Source organism: Garra rufa, chromosome 9 (genome assembly GCF_049309525.1).
Source record: "Garra rufa chromosome 9, GarRuf1.0, whole genome shotgun sequence".
Taxonomy (NCBI): domain Eukaryota; kingdom Metazoa; phylum Chordata; class Actinopteri; order Cypriniformes; family Cyprinidae; genus Garra; species Garra rufa.
This window is the reverse complement of record NC_133369.1, coordinates 37,052,148-37,079,977: the sequence shown is the minus strand read 5'-3', so window position 1 is coordinate 37,079,977 and position 27,830 is coordinate 37,052,148. Positions and strand designations below refer to the sequence as shown.

General features: G+C 40.5%; 1 protein-coding gene across 1 annotated transcript; it reads left to right on the top strand.

Annotated features, from left to right (window-relative positions):
* Nucleotides 1–7,626: 7,626 nt before the first annotated feature.
* Nucleotides 7,627–27,830, top strand: ecm1b (extracellular matrix protein 1b). The gene is made up of 11 exons (XM_073847277.1): nucleotides 7,627–7,880; nucleotides 8,206–8,253; nucleotides 9,457–9,492; nucleotides 9,667–9,723; nucleotides 9,830–9,892; nucleotides 10,045–10,313; nucleotides 12,448–12,656; nucleotides 15,553–15,814; nucleotides 25,625–25,842; nucleotides 26,492–26,579; nucleotides 26,676–27,830. Exons 1-11 carry the CDS (start codon nucleotides 7,811–7,813, stop codon nucleotides 26,841–26,843), a joined length of 1,488 nt encoding a protein of 495 aa, XP_073703378.1. The 5' UTR covers nucleotides 7,627–7,810; the 3' UTR covers nucleotides 26,844–27,830.

Here is a 27,830-nt window from a genome sequence, read left to right as displayed (position 1 = left end):
ACATAGATTCAAACATTTCACAGCCCCTGCTGGGAGTAAAGCAAATAACAGATAGCAAATGTTGATATTTGCAAATATTAAAAAGCATAAATTCTCTTTGTCAATAACTTTGTCAAAATAGTTTGTCAAAATGTAAAAAAAAATCAGGCATTCTTGAAATTATAGCATTAGACATTTAGCTCTTGTGGATGTTCAACTTCCTATAAAACATTGATGTCCTTTCTTTCTGTTTTCCTTGTATAAAGTATTTCATTGTATTTGCTTGTATCTAAAATATTAGAATGAGGAAGAAATCTTGATTGAAAAAAAGAGAATAACTGTTGACAACCTGTTTCTCCATGACAGTAATGTATCCTTAAACTCACCAGGTAGAATATATCAAGAGCTATAAAAATACCATCAAAATTTTGAAAAATTTGATCTCACTAGGTCAAAATAAATGATGTGTTTGGTATTTAATCACCATTGTGTTTAGTCTTGAGTCACAGGTAAATTGCATTGTGAGTGTAATCATTTTAGAGATGATCTTGAAGCGCTGTAAAGGTGATGATACACGAGGCAACTTTTTGAGCAATGTTGCCAGGCGATGTGACTGTCAATAGGCAATCAGATGAGACACAGAGCCCACGACCAATCCAGACAGAAACTTGTTTCCCATTCTCAATGGCAACATTGCTCAAAATGTTGCCCTGTGTATCATGACCTTAATGTAAAAATAAATTATGAGTTTTCTATAAAATCACCATTTTATTCAGTTTTGAGTCAAATGTAAATTGCACTGTGAGTGTAATTATTTTAGAGATAGTAATGGAGGCTTGAGCCTTGAGGCATTGAGAGAGAGAAAGAAAAATTGGTTAAGTAAGTGTGAATTACTTGAATCTATGTGACAGATTGAGCATCTTAAACAAAATTTTAAGTTTAACTGCTTCAAGAACAGCAATGTTTCCATCTTGTCAATTTATTCTATTGTTTAATATATGATTGCTTGCTCAATGTAGGGTTTGGTTCTTTTGCAGTAGGGATTTTTCAAATAAATAACTGAAATCATTTGGCAAAGTGGCATTGAATTGCATTCAACCATTCAACAGGCCCGTAGTATAACTGGGATTAAAGAAAATAACAGATTGCAAATGTTGATATTTGCAAAAATCAAAGCATCATTTCTCTTTGACAGTAAGTAGGTACTGTCAAAGAGAACATAATTTTTGTTCAGGGAGAAGAAAACAGCCTTTCTTGAAATTATGGCATCAGACATTAAGCTCTTGTGGATGTTCAACTTCCTATAAAACATTGACGTCATTTCCTTCTGTTTTCCTTGTATTAAGTCTTTCCTTGTGTTTTGCCTGTATCTAAAATATTAAAATAAGGAAAAAAGAAAACAAGAAAGGAAAAAAGAAAAAAGAGAGAAACTGTTGACAACCTGTTGCTCCATGACAGTAATGTATCCTTAAACTCACAATGACGTCATTTAGCTCTTGCAAATGTTCAGCTTCCTATAAAACATTAGTGTCATTTTCTTCTGTTTTCCTTGTAAGGGAAAAGGTCCCTAAAATGTAAGAATGAGGAAGAAAACTGGATTAAAAAAGAAAACAGTTTGATGAGTTTGCTATAAAATCACCATCGTATTCAGTATTGAGTCACATATTAATTGCACTGTGAGTTTAACTATTTCAAAGATAGTAACAGAGGCTTGAGGCACTTTAAGGTGTCCTAAATCTCACCAGGCCAAAATTAATTATGTGTTTGTTTTTAAACGACCGTTGTATTCAGTCTTCAATCACAGGTGAATTGCACTGTTAATTGCACTGTGTGTGTAATATTTACCCTAGTGGGTTATTGCTGCTCTCCCTGCTCTCATCCACACTTTTAAAAATAAAGATTCAATGTGCATTAAAAGGTTCTATGAAGAACCTTGAACATCTATGAAACCTTTCAAATGCAGAAAAAGTTCTTTATATTCAAATTATATTCGAAAAAGGTTCTTCAGATTTGTAAAATGTTCTTCAAAATGGTTCATTTTTAGGAACTGTTCGCTGAAAGGATCTTTGGGGAACCAAAAATGGCTCTTTTATGGCATCACTGCAAAAAACACCATTTTGGAACCTTTATTTTTAGGACTTTTTGCTAGGCTCCATGGATATGCAGGGAGCTCTTGCCCAGAACAGAACCATCTTACGTTTTAAATATAGATATTTTTCTTACAAAAACACATCGGATTGCTATAGGAGGCTTTTGCAACTAACGGAGCTACCGGAGCAGTTCGCGGACACTTTAGTCAATGCTCCCATTTATACTGCTGAAAGCATCCCAGAAGCGGCTGCCCATGCTACATCGCTAAGTTAGGTGAATCCCCCACCTCTTCCCTAAGTTTATGAATTTCCGTAGGTGGGATTTATTTGAATGATGGACCATATGTTGTGAGCATTCAAAAAACAAAAGCTGTAGTCCAACAGAGCTGTTCGTTGTAGTTTTTTAAGCTAAATCTCCCTTTGGAGTGGACTTTGGGATTTGTGACTTTGTAGATGTTTTTTATGCCCAAACATACACACCACACACTGGCTAAAATTCCAAAACATGAAAAAGCATAATAGGACCCCTTTAACTCTTTGTAATATAATAACTCTATTTACCATAACTACTGTGCATTTCCTTTCCTGTAATTTGAGTTTTTTTACTTATCTTTTCACTGACTCATCTTGCTGACACAGAGTTTCGATTCATACAGCCCTATGGTCTATTAATTTAGTAAACATTCATCATTTAATTTAGGTCTCATGTCAATATTCTTAGATATATTAGAGCAGATGAAAACCGTGGATTTAGTTCCCAGGCCCTCAGTGAAGCATGTATGTCACATGGCTTTGTTTATGTTGATACTGTGTGTCCAAGGGATACAAAGCAGTGTCTGACTCACAGAAAGACATAACAACATAAGAAATAACAGCAGTGTCTGGAAATCACTGCTGTGTGGCAAGGCCGCTAGAATCCGTAAGTTGTGTTAGTAAGACTGAATCTAGGGCAACTTCGTAGTTTCTCAGAACACTGTGTTTCTATTGCTTATTTCCACATCAGCGATATCCCTGCCAGCCCTACCTAGAGCCAAAATTGGTGAGCCATCACAGTAAAACCAAATTCAGCTGACATAAATAAAACATTATTAAGAGTAGTTGTTTTTTTAATTCCCTTATTCAGAACTGGATATAGCATATTACTCAAGAAAAAAAATACTCGACTCTAAAAAATGCTGGGTTAAAAACAACCCAGCACTGGGTGAAATGTGGACAAACCCAGTGAAGGTTGGAAATTATTAACAATTCAATAATAAACATGTATAAATTTGCTTATTAATAAATGTTCACCTTTTGATTATTGCTGATGCCTCTAGTAATTTATCCTTTTTTCTTCTTTAATTTACAACCAATTTTGGGTTCATTTCAAGCTAGCCATATAGCTTTTTTTTTTTAAGTAGTTGAGTTAAATAAAACTACCCAGAAGGTTGGGTTAAACATTCAAAAACAACCCAGTCTTTGGGTTTGTCCATATTACACCCATTGTTGGGTTGTACTTAGTCTCAGCCTCAGACGTCACGCCCACGGAACGTTGGCTAAACGTCTGATGCATATGGTACACTTAACTGGAAACACTTCAGGAATGTCGAAGTCGTCATCTGATTAGTTGAATTTGACCGTATTTCCGGAACACGCGAGTGTCGCGTTTATTTTCGGTCCGCCGGGAAACCAAGCGCAGACTGATTTACTCGCGTTTTGCTAAAAGGTGCTTATGTAGACGCCGTTGTTGTTATACACATTTGCGACGTTCGCGAACAAATTACTGACTTACTGCTTGTTCTCCCTCTTCTTCGTTAACTTTCAATGCTGGTTATTTCAATGACTGACTTGTTGCATGCCTGTCTGTTGTTGTGGGGGCATTTCTACAACCCGAAACGTGACGCTGAACGAAACGAACTGTGATTGGTAGTTTGACATGTCGGTCAAACGGCCTTATGGGCGGGCCTTGGCCAATTAAAGCTGCCATGAATTCCAGACCTTCAGCCGTCAGTCTGAAGGTCTGGCTACGCGAGACTAGGTTGTACTTAACCCTGCATTTGTTAAGAGTGTTGAGTAAGAGTAACAAAGTATTCAGTTCAAATAAAATAATCCTCAAATGTATTAGGAGACCAACAATTAAATGACCATAGACTGACTAGTTTTGATCTGAGAAAATGTTAACTTGTAAACCCTGACATTGTTGAGCATAATATTTGATGTATCTGGGTTTTATGGCTCATATAGTATGATAAAGGAGAATAAACACCTCAGTTTTAATTAACAGTTAATTAGACAGTTGTCAGTCTGTCTTTTCCAATCTTATGTCTTAGTAAGATTATATTTAAATTATATTTTATATGATAATGATTTTAATGGTTTTTCTAAAAATGATTAAGTAAACATAAATGTTGCTTCAGTCTAGTTAGTGTTCATTTTCAAATATGACTAACAATATAAAAGTTATTCTTGCATTTACTTTAGAATGATTAATTAAAGATTTCACAGCAAAAACACAAGTGGCCATCATCCGAAGGTGGACTTTTTTTAAAATTATATAAATATAATAAATCAGGTACAAAGTGTACAAAGCCAACTTTAATCATGTTGACAGATTAGAGGCTTTAGAAATTGGCAAATCAAATATGATACAGTAGTCTTTATAGGGTTAAGATAGATTTGGTTTTTAAAAGTTTTCGATGATCTTGTCTTAATGGTAAAAAGGGAGTTTTATCTCTGGTTAGTCATGTAGTGTTGTAATGATAGTGTTTAGTAATGCTGGCAAATCTCATCAAGGAGTGAATTTTGAAACTTAAAACAAATAATAAACTGCAAATGCTATAATATTTACAAATCTCAATGAGCGTGTTCAAGGAGAATATATATATATATATCTATAATATATATATAGCCATATTTGAGTCACTTTAAGGCTTAAAAGTGCATTGTTAGGATGAATTCTAAGAAGAACGAATGGTAATTTTGAATATCTGTACTGCATTGGTTTAAGGCAAGTGATTACACAATGTTTAGACTTGTTAGACAGGAATTCCAGGAATTATAGACATTGAAACCATCATCACACCACCCTGAATACATTCAGGACCTGGCAACCCAACCCTGCTGGTGTCGTAAGTGAAACGGGTTGTGTCATTGGACTAGTGGTCATTAGACTAGTCAACAGATGTTTTTTTTCACCACTAATACAGCATGGTCAAAGGGAAGAGAAAGGTTAGTTGTTACTTGGCATCCAGTGAGTAGGTTATGAGTCAAAGTTCCATTGACACATATTTTTCCCTAGCTTTCAATGTCAGCTTTAAACAACTCTCCAAAAACATTAACCCTAAATTTGAACTTTTTAGTTCAAGTATTTTTATTAATATTTGGTGTTTATCACTAGTGGGCCGAAAGGTGATGGCGATGACAGGGGTCCACGGCTGTTGGGGGGCCCCCAAGCAATTTTAATCGGCTGTCCAGGGCCAGTGTGAAAGACGTTTGGGACAGGACTCCCTGAATGTTTATCATTTGCACGTTTTAAAATGTTTTAAACAGTTTAAACATTCAAGCGATATTAAAGCATTTAAGCGCAAGAAGACCTGAAAGAACTTAAATTATTACTTGCGTGCTGTGTCTTCTCGAAAAATGTTGGTTATGTCTTAAGTAAATGTAAACAGTTAAGATAGGCCTCTCATTAAATTGGATCCATGTGTTGTGTCTTACAGTGACCTTGCTTAATTTACTAGCTGTTGTTGGTGTCCTTAATGTTAATCCAAGAAAACAAAAGAAACAAATCCAAAGAAAATAACTCATTTTCTTCATTGAATATACTAGGCTATGACTTTTGTAGCTTTAGCAAGGATTAGGGTATATTTCATCCATATACTATTTAATGCTATTAATTAAATTTCTACCAGAACAAACCTGAAAAATGTAAGCATTGTCACAGGACATTATTATGCGCTCCTAATCTCAGTTTGTTAACTGTATAAAAGACACCTGTCCGTAGAAGCAATCAATCAATTAGATTCCAAACTCTCCACCATGGCCAAGACCAAAGAGCTGTCCAAGGATGTCAGGGACAAGAATGTAGACCTACACAAGGCTGGAATGAGCCACAAGACCATCGCCAAGCAGTTTGGTGAGAAGGTGACAACAGTCAGTGCGATTGTGCAAATGGAAGAAACACAAAATAACTGTCAATCTCCCTCGGTCTAGGGCTCCATGCAAGATCTCACCTTGTGGAGATTCAATGATCATGAGAACAGTGAGGAATCAGCCCAGAACTACACAGGAGGATCTTGTCAATGATCTCAAGGCAGCTGGAACCATAGTCACCAAAAAAACAATTGGTAACACACTATGCCGTGAAGGACTGAAATCCTGCTGTGCTCACAAGGTCCCCCTGCTCAAGAAAGCACATGCACAAGCCCATATGAAGTTTGCCAGTTAACATCTAAATGATTCAAAGGAGAACTGGCCATGTTCGGAGGAGGAGAAATGCTGCCTATGACCCCAAGAACACCATCCCCAGTTCAACATGGAGGTGAAAACATTATGCTTTAGGGGTGTTTTTTTGCTAAGGGGACAGGACAACTGCAGCGCATCAAAGGGATGATAGATGAGCCATGTACCGTCAAATCTTGGGTGACAACCTCCTTCCCCCAGCCAGGGGGAAAAAAAGGGTCGTGGATAGGTATTCCAGCATTAAAAGGACCTAAAACACACGGCCAAGACAACAAAGGAGTGCCTCAAGAAGAAGCACATTAAGGTCCTGGAGTGACTCCAGACCTCAGTTCCATGGAAAATCTGTGCTGCCAAATATCAGCCTCGAAACCTTATGATTTAGAGAGGATCTGCAAAGAGGAGTGGGACAGAATCCCTCCTGAGATGTTTTTTTAAACCTGGTGACCAACTACAAGACACATCTGACCTCTGTGATTGCCAGCAAGGGTTTTGCAAGTCATGTTATATCAATTTATAACTTTTTTAAAATGCGTTTTCTAGATTTTTTTGTCGTTATTCTCTCACTGTTCAAATAAAACTACCAATAAAATTATAGACTGATCATTTCTTTGTCAGTAGGCAAACGTACAAAATCACCAGGGGATCAAATAAGTTTTCCCTCCCTATATATATATATATATATATATATATATATATATATATATATATATATATATATAATGTAATACAGTACCAAAATATAACAGTAAAAAGTATCAAATAAATATGATGATACAGTAAAACAAGAAAAGTACATAGGTAGGGATTTTTTGTTGTCAGTTCTTTTTAATGTCATAATGAAGTAGGTGAAGTCACAAAGAAAATGATTTCATTTGGATACTGTTAGGAAGAAAATATATTTAGGAAGAAACGCAACTCGTGTGTATCAAATTTGGGAAAGGGAGTGACATGGAAATTAGTGTATTTTTGACAATAAACACTGCCGTCGTTTCCGTCCTTACCCGTCTGACTTATTTTCGGGGTTAGGCTGGTAAAGGACGGGGCATGTACAAGCAAAAGCGAAATTCTGTGAAAGCAGTTAAAGTGTGTCAGCAAGCCTGAGAAAGCAGAAGATGGTCCTCCTCCTCCTCCTCCTCCTCCCTATGATCGCCTCCTAAACTTGACGCGTCCTGACTCATGTAAAGGAGGCTTTGCCTTTAAAAGCTCAAGAGCGGAACGGTGAACACACGGTCAGCAGGCTCTGCGTCTCATACACTTCAACTTCAACCGAGAAGTATTTGACTGAAGGCACATCACCAACCATGACTTCTTCACTCGGCATGGGACTTTATTTGACGCTTTTGCTCGCACTCCTGTGCTATGCATCGGAAGGTAAATGCAACTTTTTCGGCCTGCGTCACGCCGATGTTGTCGTTCGCACAGACCGTAGCTCAGACATTAATCACTTTTGTATACTATATATCTTATGATCAGAATTTAAGAGAAGGAATATAAATTCGAATGGCGTTTACGATAGTATAGAAATTATTTGTTGTTTATTTATGGTTTGTACGGCAGTATTATGTGATCAGATCTTTTCCGTGGATACCAGAGTTAACGTTACATAAAAACATGCGTCCAGATGTTCTGGGTGTTATCCATGTTTTTTTTCCCCTTAATGACTAATGCCTAATCCTAATGTGTCCTACTTTTTCAGAGTCTCCTGTCCACCAAAGGGATGTCACTGACACGGTGGTTTATGAAGGTCTGTTTGAATTATTGTCGACTTTATGCCATAATCAAACCCGCATGTGTTACTGCAAATGTCAGCACGACAGAGATTCAACAGCAATTATTTATTCTACCAGTCTAAGGTTTTTGAAAAAATAAGTAAGATTTTTAATGTTTTTTTTTTTTAAGAACAGGCTCACCAAGCCTGCATTTATTTGATCCAAAATACTGTCAAATAAGAAATATTACAGTGTCAGTGTCTTTAGTTTTACATGATCTTTCAGAAATCATTCTAATATGCTGATTTGCTGTTCAAGAAACGTTTATTATTATTATGATAAGTATTTAAAACAGCTGAGCACATTTATTTCAAGATTCTTCGATAAATGGAAAGATCCAAAGATCAGCATTTATCCGGAATAAAAATGTTGTAACATTATACAGTATACCATTCAAAAGGTTGAGAAACAAATGATGTAAATTAATACTTTTATTTAGCAAGGATGCTTTAAATTGATCAAAAGTGATGATGACAATTTATAATGTTACAAAAGATTTACATTTCAGATAACTGAACCTTTTTTTTTCATCAAAGAAAACTAAAAAACATAATAATAATAGTAATAACAATAATAATAAATATTTTTTGAGCAGCAAATCAAAATATTACAATGATTTTTTTAAGGATCATGTGACTGGAGTAATGATGCCAAAAAATCAGCTTTGAAATCACAGGAATAAATTAAATTTTAAAATATATTCAAATAGAAATCAATTATTTTAATTATTAAAAATATTTCACAATTTGACTGTTTTTCTTGTTCTTTGGCTCAAAGAAATGCAGGTTTGGTGAGCAGAAGAGACTTCTTTAATAACATTACAAACCTTGCTGTTCAAAAACTTTTGACTGGTAGTGTAATTCAGCATTATGTTTTGTTCAAACGTTGCTGTGGTCACACCACCTTCATACATCGCTACACTTTTGTCAGTAGCAAGTAGACAGTGGACCATTTTTGCCCACTAAATCTTATTAGAATTGCTAAGATTTTGCAGCCTCCTCTCAAGCCATTCTGTTATCAGTCTGCCCTGGCTCTATTTAGGGTTTTCTGGTTCTCCAGGAGATAAAAAGCAAAGAAATGTCCTAGAGAAATGTTTGGGGTTTTGCACTAATGCTAAGCCATGCTTGTATCAGGAGCCTGACCTGATTGTTTTTTTTTTTTCCCTTTTTGGTTCGCAGATGGCCTTCAGAGAGAATTGCCTCTCACCCCTGAGGGTACGGTCATGATCAGAGATTGACTTGTCCTGTTGATTGATAATAAATATGTGTTTTGATTTGTTAAAATAAATGTGCTGACTTGTTGACTCTGTAGCTGTTAAGTGTTACTAATCAATAAAATAAAAAGTATTTTTTAAAATATGTAAAGCAACTTTCTGTGTCTAATTTCAGAGCTGGACTTTTTAATGATGCAGAGACAGATCATCCCTGACCTTTCCAAAGTGATGGGTGAGTTATCGTTTGCTTTTTCCATTGCGTGTTTCTCAATGACAAATTCATTCATCTGTTGGATGGTGTTTTACATCCTTTCCTGGGTTTCTTTATGTCTATTTAGCTGGCTTGTCAGACGAGACCCACAATGCAGAATCAAACTTTCATCCTGAGAATGTCCCATTAGGTAGAGTTGCATGCTATAATGTGTTTTGATTTCCTTTTATGCGTTTATATGAAGTGCTGTTCCAGAGTGTTTGATTTTAAAATTGAAATGTTCACATTTTTAGTTAGAATTGGTGTTTGTAAAAATTAAAGATCTCTCATCTGCCTCATCAGGTCGCCCAGGTCTTAGCCCTCGCTCCATGGGACCCAGGATGGCACCAGAGGTTCATTTCCCCCCAGCCTTTCCAACTATAAGCAACCTGCGAGATATCTGTCGGTTTCACAAAGCTCCGGTCCGGTACCCTAAGGACACATTTCCTCAGACAGGCTATGGCAGTGAGCATCGACAGGCTGATGCTGTCAATCAACTCCAGTCCTGGTACGGTGTCTGCTGTGCCATTAATGGAACAGAGGAAGAGCAAGTCTGCTGTGCTGAACAAGCGGTGAGATTCTTGAAAATATTATACCTTCCAATGACAGGTATAGCTTTCACAAGACAATATTCGGAGGAAATGCCTCTGGTACTTCTGTTGTTGTAGAAATAATATATAAACTCAAAAATGTTGTTAAGCATTTTAATTAAAGTTGTTAATATAAATAATTTATTGGTGCTCTCTGAAGTTTGCCCTGTAGACTGGTTGAGAATGACCAAACTAAAAGGAAACAGCAACAAAAGAAATAAAGTGTTGACAGGTTTTTGTAGGCCAACTTGGAAGTTAAACCCAAAACCTAATGGGATTTTTTTTTTCCATTGGGTTTTAAATTATTGCAGTTCTGAGACTAACAAAAGTATATAATACTTACATGTTTTGTTCATTATGATTATCTTTACAAATGAACACAACTTCTATGATTAATTGATTATACTATATTTAATGCTGAATACACTACCAGTCAAAGGTTTTTGAACAGTAAGATTTGTAATGCTTTTTTCTTTAAAAAGTCTCTTTTTCTCACCAAGCCTGCATTTATTTGATCCAAAATAAATATATTTTTTTAAAAAAAATAACTTCTTTCTATTAGAATACATTTTAAAATGTGATTTATTTCTCTGATCAAAGCTACATTTTCAGCATCATTACTCCAGTCTTCAGTGTCACATCCTTCAGAAATCATTCTAATAGGCTGATTTGCTGTTCAAGAAACATTTTTATTAGAATTATTATCAATATTTAAAACAGTTAAGTACTTTTTTTTTCTCAGGATTATTTGATTAATAGAAAGAATCAAAGATCAACATTTAAGCTTTTGTAACATCATACACTATACCTTTCTAAAACTTGGAGTCAGTCTTTTTTAATCTTTTAAAAATATATTCAAATAGAAAAAAAATATTTTAAATAAAAAAAAAAATCTAAGTTTTACTGTTTTTTTTTAATGTAATTTGGGTCAAATAAATGCAGGCTTGGTGAGCAGGAGAGACTTCTTTAAAAAACATAAAAAATCTCCTGTTCAAAAACTTTTGACTGGTAGCGTACAATCACAGAAGCAAAAAAATACAAATAAAATAAACCCCCATTTAGAAATTAGTTTGCAACTGCATTTTTCAACACAAGTAAAAAAGGATGACCATACGTGCCATATTTTTTCCCAGACACATCCTGACCAGGATTTCTCTATTGCTTAAAATATCCAAGTTTTGGCTTTTTGCACCGCTTTGACTGTTCTCTATAAATCCTGCCTTCTCATGCGCCACGATTGGTCAATTTTGTAACATGCCCGCATGTTATTAGTCAAACTACTGTTCTATCATTTACCTTCCGCAAGTTTGAAAACATGACAACAAAGCCAAAACCCGGATATTTTAAACAATATAGAAATTCTGGAAAAATGACATGTATACCAAAAAATTTCCTCAATTCAACCCATTGACTTCAGGACTATAGAACCATAAGTGCTAAAGTGTTAGCTTGTGCTAACATGTCGTCCCTGAAGCACTCTATTGCCTGTTTCCAAACAGGTTTCCCAAACATGCCTGTGATTTTTCCATCCAGCACCCAAACCTTTGCCATTGTTTGAGGCAGCGTTGCCCTTCGCAAACAAACAAAACAAACCTTAGTGTTTTAGCACCACTGAGTCACAGTGTTTGTTTATGCTCGCATCTGGTTTAAATGATCCAGTTTTTAACTGCTTTTAGATTCCTCACATGACTAAAGCAGACACTGGAAATTTAGGAGGATTAACATTTCTACTGAAAGTGCATTTCTTACTAAATCATATTAGACGGTTAAAGACAGTTATTTTCCCACGATTTCCGTAAATTTGTAATTTACTGCATCTGCATTGACTTTAATGTTTTTTGATGTAGCTCAGTTCTGTTGTCTACTTTGACTTTATATGGACATGTTATGCACCACTGAGGAAATATCTCCGCTTTAGACAAAATCTGTCTTTGTTTTCATTTTCACTGTTGAGTCTTTGATGAGAAAGAATCTAAAATATTTCCAGTCTGAAATGGGCCAGTGTCCAAGTAAACAGCTTTGACTTGGAATTCTTTTATGACTGTTGTGGTCTCTTTTTCTTGGTTTCATTGTGCAGGTTTATTTATTTCTGATTATTGTCTTTCCAATCATTCAGTGGAAGAAGAGTCTGTCTGCGTTCTGTGCTGTGGAATTCTCTATTAAGACCAGTCACTACTACTGCTGCAAGACGAGTGGCAAAGCCAGATGGAGCTGTTTTGATAAGGAGGGTTCACATTCTTCATATGAAGTCTCTGACGAGGTCTCAAATTGCGACACTCCACAAAAGATTCGAGGCTTCAAATATAATGCCAGCGCTTGCAAAGGGTAGGTTTCTACTGGAGTATATTCAGTAGGGATGTAATGATTCGCTAAACTCACGCAGTGACACAAATCATGAAACTGATTTCATAATACGATTTTTTTTTCAAAATGAGATTCAAGACAATTTATAAATTAAAACATGTACTTTTATCATTTCTCTGACAAAATGTTGCACATTGCTTTGTGAAATTAAAATATGTCAAAAGACAAAACTTAATTATAAATTTTAAAACCAATCCCAAATTTGATAAATCAAATTAATCAAATAAAAGAAATCCTCTTTTCATTTAAAACTAGAGGCAACTGCTGTATTTTTATTAGAAAGGTGCTACTCACATGCAGCATGAGCAGTTTTTGATGTAAGTCAGATTGTATAATTTTGAAATTTGTTGCAAAAATAGAATGGTCTGACAATACTACATAACTATACTAAATAAAACACATCTGGACGAAACAAAAACAGCTGACAGGCTGATTGACAGCTCTCTGACAGCAGGTGGCGCTAAAGGAGCAGCAGCAATGCAGAGTTTTTCTTGGTTACTGCTGAAAACAAAGCATTATACAGAGACATTGAATTGCATCACGATTTGTTTAACATCTCAACCGACTCCACTCATCTCTTTGTCTCTGGGTACATCATTACATCCCTAACATGCAGTATGTTTTTGGTTTAATGAGGTTTTTAATGGGCATTTTCTTCTACAAATCGAATTGCCAAAATCAAATGTTGGTAATGTTTAATTGAATGAATCAAAATCAAAATGAATCTTTACAATGCTTAAGGGTTTAACAACATATCAGTATTACAGAAAGATGTTAAGAAAACATTTTATCATTTATTTTATGATATATATTTCTGTAAGTCATGGTCTCACCTTTATCATTTGTGTTTTATAATAGCTGCCACTGTTTTTTTTTTACATATCTAAAGCCTCAAAGTCAAAAGCCGAAACTGTTTTAATGATGTATTAGGCCTTTTTTTTCTTTTTTTTTTCTTAATAACTGTAATGTTGATGTGTTGTGTACCGTTTTATTCTGTATTTGTAAATTGTAAAATGCATGTACAGTATTTGGCAATGTTCAAGCTTTTTTATAGATATCAACTGGGGAAGTACAAATATGCTACTGGTAGCACACTCTAATATAGAATATGTAGAGACACACTCTTAGTGAAGGAAAGGGAGGTGTTCTTCTCTTCATCGAGCTTTACCATCCTGTGTAAATACTCTCAATTTTGAACCTGTGGCTCCTGACTAGTTGTTCTTCGAATCCTGTTGGACACCAACATTGGTTATGCCACATGATAAACGGTCTCAAATAATGAAAAGACTGTTAAAATACCTACAAAAAAAATGCTAAATAAATTTTATACAACATTGAGAAAGTGTTTTTTTTTTTTTTTTTGTAACTGATGAAGTAGCATATTTCTATTCTTGTTCTACATGACATCTATGACACAAAATAACACACACTGTCAATTTTTGATTTAATGATAAAATGATGAAAATAAGTAGATTAAAGACACTAATGCGGCTGCTACTGGAAATAGAAAGGCACATGAGCAATAATTTCTTCTTTCAGATTGTTTTTCTATGAGATCAAAATAATCATAAACTTTAATTAAAGGGATAGTTCAAACAAAAAAAGAAAATCTATAAAATCAATAATTACCCTCATGTAGTTCCAAACATGTAAGACTATTGTTCATATTTGGAACACAAATTAAGATATTTTTAATGAAATCTGAACGCTTTCTGACCCTGCATAGACAGCAATGCAACTGACATGTTCAAGGCCCAGAAAGGTAGTAAGTATATTATTAACATAGTCCATATGACAATAGTTCACATTTCATTTTAATAAGCTATTTATACTATTATATATACTATTTGTGCACAAAGAAAACTAATTTTTTTTTGACTATTTTATCTCTGGGCCTTGAACTGTGTGAGTTACATTGCTGTCTATGCAGGATCAGATTTTATCAAAAGATATCTTAATTTGTGTTCTGACAATGAACAAAGTTCTTACAGGTTTGGGAACGACAAAAGTAAACCCTAAAAGAATTTTAATTTTTGGATGAACTATCCCTTTAATGTAACACAATGTAGTCAGTTAGATTCAACAGTATTACACATTTTTGGCTTAATTAAAAACAGATGTTTATATGTTTACTCATAAAGTACATTTTTAGATGACATTACAGCTTGTTTTACCATATTAATGACATTTTCTTAATGCAATAATAACTGCCAATGTATGAGATAAACATTTTGGCCAATGGTTAGACCACGGTTTAAAGGCACATAATCAGTGACCTGAATGGAATAAACATTACTCCCTCTCTTCAAGATTCGCTCTCACATTTATGAACAGATTTGGAATATACATTTGGCGAAAAAAAAGAGGTCATGTTTAACAAAAGTCTTATAAACCTTCTAGGTTTCCAATCATCCTTAATATGGTCCAGATCCAGAGTTCTTTATACAAAAATCAGTTTTTATTATGCACATAATTAACTTTGAATTCATTTTAATGGGTTTGTCAAATACTGTACCAGTCATACCTCTGTCATTGTTCCAAATTATATTTTGACACATTAAATCCTTAAATAAATGAGCAAAACTGTAACGGAAAGTAGGTAAATGAATAGGAGAGTCATTTTTCCTGGAGCGAAGAAAGTATGTCATCATTTCAACCCACAAAAAGAAGAAATTAGTCATCGTCAACACTGGGTCATTTTCTAATTGTAGGTTGGGATGTAGCAAATACTCATTCGTCCCACCGTGAAAATGAGCACATTCAGAATTGCAAACGAGACAGAGGAAAAGAAAAACTGAATAGAGAGACTGTATGAATACTTAAACTTGCTTAACTTCCACTCTTTTTAATCATCCAGTTTATTGGTGGCTTCTCCGAAAGCACTTATGAAGCAGACCGAAGTTCCATACATCAGTTTTCCACCTGGACGTCCGGATTCCTCCAACATAGGACATATCTGTGGTCATCGCAAGATCCGACCACGATACACACCCAAGTGTCTTCCTCGCACTGGCCACAGCTGGATGGTCCGTCAATCGAAGGCCATCAATGTCCTGGAGAGAGAATATAACCAGTGCTGTAAGGACAAAAAGGGCGAACAACGCTGTGCTGAAAAGAAGGTGAAAAAAAATCGCAAATCATTCAGTTTAATTCAAAATATTTGAACTATTCTGAACTCATGAAAACACTTCCAGATAAATGATTTCAATCCACCTTATTTTTCCCATATAGGCCATTTGTACATTTTATGGGTCTGCTTTCCTGTCTGATCCAGGTCCCACTATTTTTAGCTTTACAAAACAGTTAGTGTTTAGTGTTTTGCTGCGTGATATTGCAAATTGGTGTGTCCTGCTACCATATTGTTTTAATGTATTATCTTAATTATGAACACACTTGTTTGTAGTGCAAACAGTTTTACCATTTGCTGCATGTTGTTATTCTTCTCATTATTTCCGTATAGAGGGTTTGCATTTACGTCATGTTTGGTCAGTTACCTGGATGCGTGGTCATATTGTAAATACTCGGATGTCAACAACAGCAGTGATTACACCATTACAGTTTTTCTCAATTGCTTAAACACATTTCTTGAAATTGTGCCTCTTATTTGCGAAACTCTAAACACAAATCCACAATTTCTAACTCAATTCCCCAAACTTCCTATATTGAGGTCAAAATGAAGCTCTCCACTCAAAACAACTCAATCTTGCTGAAAAACCAAACTTTTCTCTCAGACATGACACACAAATCATCAAAAAAACACACACTACAACACAGTTTTACACACTGATGAGATAAATTCAAAACAATACTACAAAAACAATAAAAATAAAAAACTTTTCACATGATAAACACAACAAATGTATGCATTTGCAAGTGTTTTTTTTTTCTTAATTTACAGTAATGTACCGTAGAAAACAGAACAAAACAGCAAACAACAACAAAAATAATTATTCTGCCCAACATCCTGTGTTTGGTCTGGGACAGGCCAAAGAACCTCTTCAGCATCACAGGCTAAATTAGTCCTGGCCAGGCAGCAGGGGTCAAATCCTCTTGCATGCCTGATTCAACCCTGGCACCCATCAACTAAAATATATGAGACTGCTTGTCTTCTTTCCCTTGCCCTTCCTGTCTCTTCCATGTTGTCGTTGTCGTCATCATCCTACTCCTTCTTCTCCTCCTCTTCCTCTTTCACCTCCTACTCTTACACTTCAAAATTACACATTACTATAGGTGGGATATTGATTGAAAAAAGACTGAATAGGATTCACAGTTACACTTGTACTAGTGGTCTGACAAAAAAAACAAAACAAAAAAAAATGCATTACAACGTCATTGTGAAACAGAAAAGAAACAGAAATATGGGCACAAAGGTGAAAATAAAAATGAGAAAGCCCACAGTCAGAATTTGTAACTCCTGCGTTGTCCTCTGTCTGTATATGCTTTCCAATTGAAGGTTCATGAGATGTGCCTTTAAGCTTTTTCAGAGAACTGCTTTATCATTGGTTGATCTATATTATCTTCATTAGTGAAAGTCAAGATTCCCCCTCAGTCGAGTCACTCCGACGTTACATGGGAACTCGCTTTGAGAGACCGATCATCTCTGAGCCTTATATAAAAAAGGCCAATTACAAATTGGCGAGTGGACGTGCGCGCCGGCCACGCCCCCGTACATACGGGTATATAAGATGGCCGCGCGCATCACTCATCAGATCTTTGCTTTCAGAGCCTCTCGTATGAGCCGCTGTTTGCTTCGAATCAAGAAATCTTCACAGAAGCCTTCAACATCCAGAGTTCTTCCCCGCTGGTGCCTAAAAGAGCAATTTCATTTTGCACCAGCGATCCTCCCGCGGGCTGTCGTTTTCACGGCAACAAGCCGCCTGCATTCCAGCGAGCAAGCCCCGTCGAGTGCACAGCCGCCCCGCGGCTTCTCCCTGGGCAGACCGGGAGCTAAAAGAGTCAATTTCTCACGGCCGATTCAGACGTTCTTTTCAGAATGCCTTTTCGGCCGTGCGCTTCAGGGTGCGGTAGTTTCCTCTCCTCTGCGGACGGACATGATCTCTGCCTCACGTGTTTGGGTCCCGAGCACGCTGAAGCGGCGATCATGGATGGTTCATGCCTGCACTGCGAGTGCATGACCATGGCCACGCTGAGGTCCCGCCGCTCGTTCGCGAGCCGGCTCCCCTCGCCCTCTTCCCGCGGTCTGTCGCTAAGCCGTCAATGCTTTTCGGCCACCGCGGCGCGGGGCGGGGGGGACCTAAAAGTCACCGTGAAGAATGCACCGCCGGCTAAGAAAGCCCTGCGGTCTTCTCTCACTCAGCGTGACCCCGTCGAGCTTCCGCAGCAGTATGCTTCCCCGCCCAGCGGGCTGAGCGTCTCCTTCGGTGCTCCTGCAGAGGATGAGATGTCCATCGCAGCATCAGAGGGAGAGTCGGCGGGCGAGGCGGACGCCTCGGCGGAGCGGCCCCCTCCTGAGGTGGTCGCTCCGTCTGACGCTGATGCCGAGCTCGCGGCTATGCTCCTCCGGGCCGCCAGGGGGATCGGTCTTGAGGTGCCTCCAGCACCTCCGGCCGATTCCTCTAGGCTTGATGATTGGTTTTTAGGGAGGGCTCCCGCGGCTCCGCCGCGGTCCCCCCCAGTTCCATTTTTCCCGGAGGTGCACGAGGAGCTGTCTAGATCGTGGCGGGCCCCTTATTCATCTCGGTCCCGCCCCAGCTCCTCTCCCCTCGCCACCCTCGATGGCGGAGCGGCCAGGGGGTATGCGGCCATCCCCCAGGTTGAGCGCGCTGTGGCGGTGCACTTGTGCCCGCGTGGCGCTGCCTCCTGGCGGGATCGCCCGCACCTCCCTTCCCGGGCTTGTGAGCGCACGTCCGCCCTGGCGGGCCGCGTTTACAGCTCCGCTGGACAGGCCGCTACCGCCTTGCACGCCATGGCCATTCTTCAGGTCTATCAGGCCCAGGCGTTAAAACAACTGCACGAGGGTGGTCCTGACCAGGGAGTTTTGGAAGAACTCCGCGCCGCCACCGACTTCGCCCTTCGGGCCACGAAGGTCACGGCGCGTTCCCTTGGTCGGGTGATGTCCACGGCTGTGGTCCAGGAGCGACACCTGTGGCTTACTCTGGCTCAGATGGCAGACGTCGACAAGGCTCGCTTTCTTGACGCTCCCATCTCCCAGAGTGGCCTCTTCGGCGACGCTGTCGAGGACTTTGCCCAGCAGTTCTCGGCAGTCCAGAAGCAGACGGAGGCCATCAAACACATCCTGCCCCGCCGCGAGCCTACCATCCCGCCGCCGGTGGCCCAACCTCCGCCTGCTCGTCGCCGAGGGCGCCCCCCCGCGGCCTCCAAGGAGAAGGAGAAACCCCAACCAGCTCCGTCCCCCGCCGAACAACACGAGGCCAGGTTGCGACGTCGAGCTGGCCGCGGAAGAGGTGCGCCGCCCGCCTCTCAGGGACCGTCTACACGCAAGAGGTCTGCGAAACGTCCCTGACGCGGGCAACCCGGAGGTGGAGAAGATGGCTCTTCAGGCGACGACAACATCTACGTCGCCGCTCCCGGTGGAGGGCCGGGAGTTGCTGTGCACCCTGACGCTGCCGCCGGCCCACGGGTCGGCGGTACCCAAATTTTCACAAAAAGAGCTAATTTTCTCACCTCCGGGGTTTCAGCCCCGCCTTCCCGTTTCGAGCGGCACACGGTTGCCCTCTCGAGGCCGGATCCGGAGCTGTTTATCGCCAGCGCTGGAACCAGGGAAGAAGGTAAGCACTGCCTCGTGCAGTCTGACTCCCCCCCAGGACGTTCTTCCTTCTGGGCGCAGTCCCCTTCCCGTTCCTCCCTTAGGCTGCCCCACCCTGGGCACGACGGTCAACGTTCCCTTGATCCCCCTGGCAGAGCGGTTGGGGACCTGGCGTCAGCTTCCCAACCCCTCGCGGTGGTTGATTCGGACGGTACGTCTCGGCTATGCGATCCAGTTCGCCAGGCGCCCGCCCAAGTACAGAGGCATCCTTTATACTTCTGTCCATTCGGACACGCATGCCGCTGTCCTGCGCGCGGAGGTCGCAGCCCTACTGGCGAAGGGCGCGATCGAGCCTGTCCCTCCAGCCGAGATGAGGTCAGGGTTTTACAGTCCCTACTTCATCGTGCCCAAAAAGAGTGGTGGGTTAAGACCCATCCTGGATCTCAGAGTCCTGAATCGGTCCCTTCTCAGGCTGCCGTTCAAGATGCTGACGACGAGACGCATGCTAACCTGCATCCGTCCCCAGGATTGGTTTGCAGCCATCGACCTGAAGGACGCCTACTTCCACGTCTCGATCTTACCTCGCCACAGGCCCTTTCTTCGGTTTGCGTTCGAGGGTCGAGCGTATCAGTACAAGGTGCTCCCATTCGGCCTGTCCCTCTCTCCCCGCGTCTTTACCAAGGTCGCGGAGGCTGCCCTGTCCCCTCTTTGGCAGACGGGCATCCGGATTCTCAATTATCTCGACGACTGGCTTTTGATAGCTCACTCTCGAGATCTCCTGTGCGAGCAGAGGGACCTGGTGCTTCGGCACCTCAGCCGTCTGGGCCTTCAGGTCAACCGAGAGAAGAGCAAACTCTCCCCAGTGCAGAGGATCTCTTTTCTCGGTGTGGAGCTGGATTCGGTCGCTATGACAGCCCGCCTCTCCAACGAGCGCGCGCAGTCGGTGCTGAAATGTCTGAGGTTGTTCAAAGACAAGACAGCGGTCCCTCTCAAAACTTTTCAGAGGCTCCTGGGGCATATGGCAGCTGCAGCCGCGGTCACGCCGCTGGGCTTGCTTCATATGAGACCGCTTCAGCACTGGTTACACGACCGAGTCCCGAGACGGGCATGGCACCGTGGCACACTCCGGATTGGCGTTTCCCCGCAGTGTCGCCGCCTATTCAGCCCGTGGTCAGATCTGACCTTCCTCCGGGCCGGAGTGCCCCTGGGGCAGGTCTCCAGGCACGTTGTGGTTTACACAGATGCCTCCACCACGGGCTGGGGTGCTGTATGCAACGGGCAAGCAGTTTCGGGCTCCTGGACAGGACCTCGTCTGCAGTGGCATATCAATTGCCTCGAGTTGTTGGCAGTCCTTCTGGCCCTACGTCGCTTTCGATCGACGTTGCGTCAGAAGCACGTGCTTGTTCGCACCGACAGTGTTGCGACGGTTGCGTATATCAACCGGCAGGGCGGCCTCCGCTCTCCTCGCATGTCACAACTCGCCCGCCGTCTGCTCCTCTGGAGTCAAACGTGGCTGAAATCGCTACGTGCCATTCACATTCCCGGGGAACTCAACCGTGCAGCCGATCAGCTCTCACGGCAGTCCACCCTCCCTGGAGAATGGCGACTCCACCCCGAGTCAGTCCAGCTGATTTGGAGTCGCTTCGGGGAGGCCCAGATAGATCTGTTTGCCTCCCCCGAGACCTCCCATTGCCAGCAGTTCTTCTCCCTCAGCGAGGTTTCCCTCGGCAGAGATGCTCTGGCTCACAGCTGGCCTCCGGGGCCCAAGTACGCCTTTCCCCCAGTGAGCCTCCTTGCACAGACCCTGTGCAAGATCAGGGAGGACGAGGAGCAGGTTCTCCTGGTCGCCCCATACTGGCCTGCCAGGACCTGGTTCCCAGAACTTATTTCCCTCGCGGCAGCCCCTCCCTGGAAGATCCCCTTGAGGAAGGACCTGCTTTCTCAGGGGATGGGCACAATTTGGCACCCACGTCCCGACCTCTGGAACCTGCATGTCTGGCTCCTGGACGGGACGCGTCAGACCTCGCTGGCCTTCCCCAGGCCGTGATAGACACAATCACGCAGTCCCGAGCCCCCTCTACAAGGCAGGCGTACGCACTGCGGTGGGGTCTGTTCGTCGACTGGTGTTCCTCCCGAGGTGAGGACCCCCAGAAATGCTCGATTGCAGCCGTGCTTTCCTTCCTGCAGGAGAAGTTGGAGCGCAGGCTGTCCCCTTCAACTCTCAAAGTCTATGTGGCCGCTATTGCCGCTCACCATGACGCAGTGGATGGATCATCCCTAGGGAAGCACCCGCTGGTCGTTAGGTTCCTCAGAGGCGCAAGGAGACTTAACCCTCCCAGACCGCGCCTCGTTCCCTCTTGGGACCTCTCCGTCGCCCTCCAGGGCCTGCGGGGAGCTCCCTTTGAGCCCCTTGAGTCAGTTGAGCTTAAATTTCTGTCCCTTAAGACAGCGCTCCTGACAGCTTTGGCTTCCATTAAGAGGGTAGGAGACCTTCAAGCCTTTTCTGTCGACGATTCGTGCCTTGAGTTCGGGCCCGGCGATTCTCACGTTATCTTGAGACCCCGGCCCGGTTATGTGCCCAAGGTTCCCACCACGCCTTTTCGCGATCAGGTGGTGAACCTGCAAGCTCTGCCTATGGAGGAGGCAGACCCAGCTTCTGCGCTGCTGTGTCCAGTTCGCGCCCTGCGCATCTACGTAGCCCGCACTCGGCACTTCAGACGCACCGAGCAGCTCTTTGTCTGCTTTGGAGGTCAGCAGAAAGGGAATGCTGTCTCCAAACAGAGGTTGGCCCATTGGGTGGTAGAGGCCATCTCCCTGTCCTATCTGTACCAGGGACAGCCGTGCCCCTTGGGTGTGCATGCCCACTCCACACGGAGTGTTGCATCCTCCTATGCTTTAGCGCACGGCGCCTCTCTAGCGGACATCTGTAGAGCTGCCGGCTGGGCGACACCCAATACCTTCGCCAGGTTCTACAACCTCCGCGTAGAGGCCGTCTCCTCCCGTGTCTTAACATAGACATCAGGTGAGCGGGAGGGCGGCTGGTGTTGGCTTGCTGCGCCATTCCCATTCGGATCCGAGCGCCATTTCCAGTAGGTTCCCTTCGGTGAACCCTGGGTCCTCCATGCCCCGCAGTCAGGGCTAGATGCGGGGTAGCCCTCACTGTGCTCCTGCCTGGGTCTCCTTCGCCCCGCAGGTCGTGGCTTTCCTTTATTATTCCAGCTTATCCGCTGTTTCCCTCGTATATCCCTAGCCTTATGGATATATTGAATTTTTCTCATTTCCACATGCGTAAGAACCGTTCATGTGCCCCGCCCCCCCAACCCATGCTTCAGTTTTCTGGCATCCCTAGGGGCCCACTTCTTTGGCCCCCGGGGCGTTGGGAAGGTTACGTTACGGATCTGCCTGCCGGCACGTTCGCCTGCTGGCACGTGGGTCTGTGCGTAACGCGGCGTCAGGGCCGTGGCCTGTTCCAGAGGGTCTGTTCCCATGTAACGTCGGAGTGACTCGACTGAGGGGGAACGTCTAGGTTACGTAGGTAACCCTCGTTCCCTGAAGGAGGGAACGGAGACGTTACATCCCCTGCCACGGCCCTGGCGTCGCGCTGACGCCGGCTCATTCGGCTCTTCAGCAAAAACCTGATGAGTGATGCGCGCGGCCATCTTATATACCCGTATGTACGGGGGCGTGGCCGGCGCGCACGTCCACTCGCCAATTTGTAATTGGCCTTTTTTATATAAGGCTCAGAGATGATCGGTCTCTCAAAGCGAGTTCCCATGTAACGTCTCCGTTCCCTCCTTCAGGGAACGAGGGTTACCTACGTAACCTAGACGTTCACTTGAATAATTCATGGCAAATTGACAAAAAGTCTAATAGAAATGTGTAGAATATATGATTGACAGTTTATGACAACTAGATAAAAATTTTTGCATTTAGGTAATGACTTATACGATGGGCTAATGACTTGATGTTTTGAGGGGTGAGACTATTACACAGAGAACTATATAATACATTTTGAGCAACATGACAATAGCAATTGATAATGTAGGAAACCGCAGACAAATGTATATAATCAGTTGTATGAATGTGCCAAAGCAATCACAACTTGATCAAAAGAAAGAGAAGCTTTTTATGATGTGCACAAGAGACTAGATGATGTGGATGTTGAACAAGTAGTTTTGGCAATTTCATTTCTGATCTGAGAAATGCACCAAAGTGACTGAGAAAAACTGTAAGCTGACTTTGGCTCTTTTATCTCCATTGAAGATTCTGATTGGTGTGTGCTAAATTTTGTCTCCTAGTGTTTCCACTTGGGTAATTGTGTGCTAATTGAGCTCAGACTTCGCAGACTTGAGTGAACAATATTGAATGCTTGTGCTTTCTAAATGACCACATGGTGTAAGCACTGAGAAATGTAGGGATTTGTGTGTAGAGTTTTGCAGTAACAGTTCACCAAATATAACTCATGTGTCAAAGCAGGGAATAGTGTTTAATGTTTAGGGAAATGGGTGTGCTTTTTGAGAAATGGCGTTATAGTTTTGAAATTTTAGTTCAAAAGACTGGTTATAGTGTTTTAGCAATTGAGAAAAACTGTAATATACTACTGAACAGTGTTGTAAAAAGTAATGCGTTACTTTACCAGTTACTTAAAAAATGGAATCTGATTACGTAACTTACCCCCAACACTGCTACTGAATACATTGTTCCGCTAATTGTTCTAAATCACGGAAAAAAACATGTGGAAGCTGCTAAATCGTATAGAGAAGGACTTAGTAAGCAGGAAAAGGCGCAATTTTTATGACAAACTAAAGTTAATAGGTGGTAAAGATACTTACGAGTAATATTAATTAAGATATTAGCCTAATATTTCACCTACCGGACTGGAAATGATAAGAACAAACATGAATGTTGTCAAGACTCTTGCCCTGGAAATCCTGGTTCAGTTTGGCCAATCACAAACACCTTTTGTTCTTTAGTTTTTTGCACTCTTCTTCATGATTTGTTATAAGTTTTGAGAGTCGATAGTACTCGAAATGTTATTTCCGGTCCGTCTGATTAGTACAGCCCAAAACATGAAAATAACAGAAAATTTTCAGCAGCAATAACCATCAAAATTTTTGTGTTGTGTTCGATTCAGTGGCGCTGTTGACGTTCAGTGCCGCCAATATGGCCAATTAATGACGTTTCGTGAAAACACTCTATAGTGGCCAAATTAACCATAAGTTTTGCCCATAGGCTTACTTCTGTGCTAAAAAATAAGGTGGATAGACGGTAAATAAAATAAATATAAAGAATGCTGTATGTAAATATGAATATCAGAACTAAGCAGTAAATATATCCATTCCTTTAAGCTGAAAAGGAAAAAACTAGCATCAGTTTTCTTACTAAACTGTTGATTTTTGCTACTCATAAGTGCTAATATTCTTGAGTATCTCTTTTTGTACTATTGAACAGTGTTGGGGAAAGTTACTTTTAAAAGTATTGCATTACAATATTGAGTTACCTCCTAAAAAAGTAACTACTTACGTTACTTAGTTACTTTTCATAGAAAAAAGTAATGTGTTACATAACCTTTGCATTACTTTTTTAATCTGGGCAGTGTTTGCTTGTTTGTTTTATAATATAAAAAGTAATATTTTTGACAAATTCAAAAGCCCTTTCACAGCAAAAGCCTCAGGCTGAAGGAAAAATAAATTTAAGATTCTTGGCCTGGAAATTCTGGTTCAGTTTGGCCAACCACAAACACCTTTTGTTCCTCAGTTTTTTGCACTCTTCTCCATGATTTGTTATAACTTTTGTGAGTCTGTAGTACTCCAAATGTTTTTTTACCGGTCTGTCCAATTAGTACAGCCCAAAACATGACAATAACTGATGATTTTTAGCAGCAATAATCATCAAAATTTGTGTGTTGCGTTCGGTTCAGTGGCATTGTTTACGTTCATACCGCCAATATGGCCGATTGATGATGCTTCGTGAAAACACTCCACAGCTGCCAAATTAACCATAAGTCTCGCCCATAGGCTTACTTCTGCACTAAAGAATAAGGTGGATAGACAGTAAATAAAATAAATATAAAGAATGCTGTATGTAAATATGAATATCAGAACTAAGCAGTAAATATAACCATTCCTTTAAGCTGAAAACTGTTGATTTTTGTCACTCATAAGTACTAATATTCTTGAGTATCTCTTTTTGTCTATTTCAGTGGAAGAAGATGGTTGATAAGTTTTGTAAAGATGAGAAGAAAGCCAAAGGACAGCAGTTTGAGTGTTGTGGAAAGAAGAAGGGAGAAGAGCTGTATTCCTGTTTTGCAGCTTCTGCTCCAGATCCAGAATACAGATCTACTGATGGAGCATTCAGCACTCCTTCTACTCCTCCAACCCTTGATACATTGTGCAAGACACATACAGCCATCCAGAGCATGTAAGATCCTTTTCATTCAAAACTGCATGTTTAAGAAATAAACTTACAAGTAAGTGGTCAGTAAAAATGATTTGTTTGCCAGGGTATTTAAATACAGTACAAATCTACAATATACAGAGTTCTCTGATGAATACAAAGCTTAAAAGCACAGAATTTCAAGAATCGTGATTAGTTTTGTAACTTGTGTATAACTTTTGCCAAATTAAATTATACGTTTCTTTTAAAATATATATAAAAAATATTTTTATACTGGAATAGTCACGTCTTTTATGCTATTAGAATAATATGATTTTATGTTATTTGGAGCAACACATGCCATTGTTTTCTTAAAATATGTCCATGAGCTGACATGCTGTTGTTTTTGTGCTTTTATTATCTATGTTTAGGTTTATCTGTTTCCTTTCAGATATCAGTGACCATGAAAGTCAGTCAAAACAAGGATAGTTAAAAAATACCTTTGCATGGCAAAACACTGGTTCAAGGACAATGGAAAACCAAATATATATTCAACTAAATCTTTTTTTTATTATTATTCTTAGACAGTTCATGGTTGTACCAACATGCACCAAACTGTAGGCACTGGTAAATTAAAATTATTTACAAAATATTTCAAGAATTACTAACTGATATCAAATTTTTCACCCCACAGGAAGGGTTTTCCCTTTTCTGTAGAGCAAATGGTTAAACGGTGCTGCCCTCTGGTGTTACAGCAGAGACCTGCCTGTATAGAGGCTGAGGTAAGGCTAAGCTTGTTGGTTAATTTGTCTCTTTTTAAGAAAGCGTTATTTTATCACTGGCTTTACATTAAAACTGACTGTATTATTTTCTTGTAGCTTGGCAGGCACGTTAATGATATGTGTAAAGCAAAGGAGCAGGTGAAGCCTCATTGTTGTGCACCCAAAATCAAGAACCGTGTCAAATGTGCTACAAAACTGCTTCTGCGCTATATCGGCAAGGCGGATAATGACAGTAGGAGGAAGAACTGCCCCCAGCTTCTGTAGGTCTAAGTCTGACAGAATTCCTGATACTATGAATGTGCATCACTTTTTTACAGAGCACACATATTTCAATATATGCACACTTGATTTGAACCAAACCTGTACCACTTTTTATGTCTTTTAAAATGCATATTATATGTACCACTTTTTGTTTATGACTTGTATAATGCATATTACAGTTGAGGTCAAAAGTTTACATTCCCTTTCAGAATCTGCAAAATGCTAAATATTTTAACAAAAGAGGAGAGATTTTTTTTTATTTAGTACTGACCTGAATAAGACATTTCACATAAAAGATGTTTACATAAAGTCCACAAGAGCAAATAATAGTTTTATAAAAATGACCCTGTTCAAAAGTTTACATCCCCTTGATTCTTAATACAGTGTTGTTACCTGAATAATCCGCAGCTGTGTTTTTTTTGTTTAGTGATAGTTGTTCATGAGTCCCTTGTTTGTTCTGATCAGTAAACTGACTGCTTTTCTTCAGAAAAATCCTTCAGCATTAAGAGCCGGGGGTGAAAACTTTTTAAATTTGAAGATCAGGGTAAATTTAACTTATTTTGTCTTCTGTGAAACATGTAAATATCTTCTGTAGCCTCTGAAGGGCAGTACTAAATGAAAAAATATGATATTTAGGCAAAATAAGAAAAATGTACACATCTCCATTCTGTGCAAAAGTTAATGCATTGTTTTTCCTTCTGGAGCATTTTTGAGCTATTTACCTCTGATCCACCACATATTTTATGTGAAAATATCCTTCTTATTTTGGTAAAATAATGAACTTTTTGCCGATTCTGAAAGGGGGATGTCAACTTTTGACCTCAACTGTATGTCTTTTATGCAGTTTTCTTGCCAGATGTCTTACTGATTATTGAGATTTCATAAAAGAAGAACTACTTGCACCGTTCAAAATGTTTTCTCTTTGTTTCCACAAATCTACAAATTATATTGAATAATAAAATATATAAACAAAAATATAATAAACAAAAA

Coding starts and splice junctions, on each gene's coding strand:
- ecm1b (XM_073847277.1), top strand. CDS start 7,811: ATGACTTCTTCACTCGGCATGGGACTTTATTTGACGCTTTTGCTCGCA. Junction 9,493..9,666: donor ATTGCCTCTCACCCCTGAGG/GTACGGTCATGA, acceptor GTCTAATTTCAG/AGCTGGACTTTTTAATGATG. Junction 10,314..12,447: donor TCTGCTGTGCTGAACAAGCG/GTGAGATTCTTG, acceptor CCAATCATTCAG/TGGAAGAAGAGTCTGTCTGC.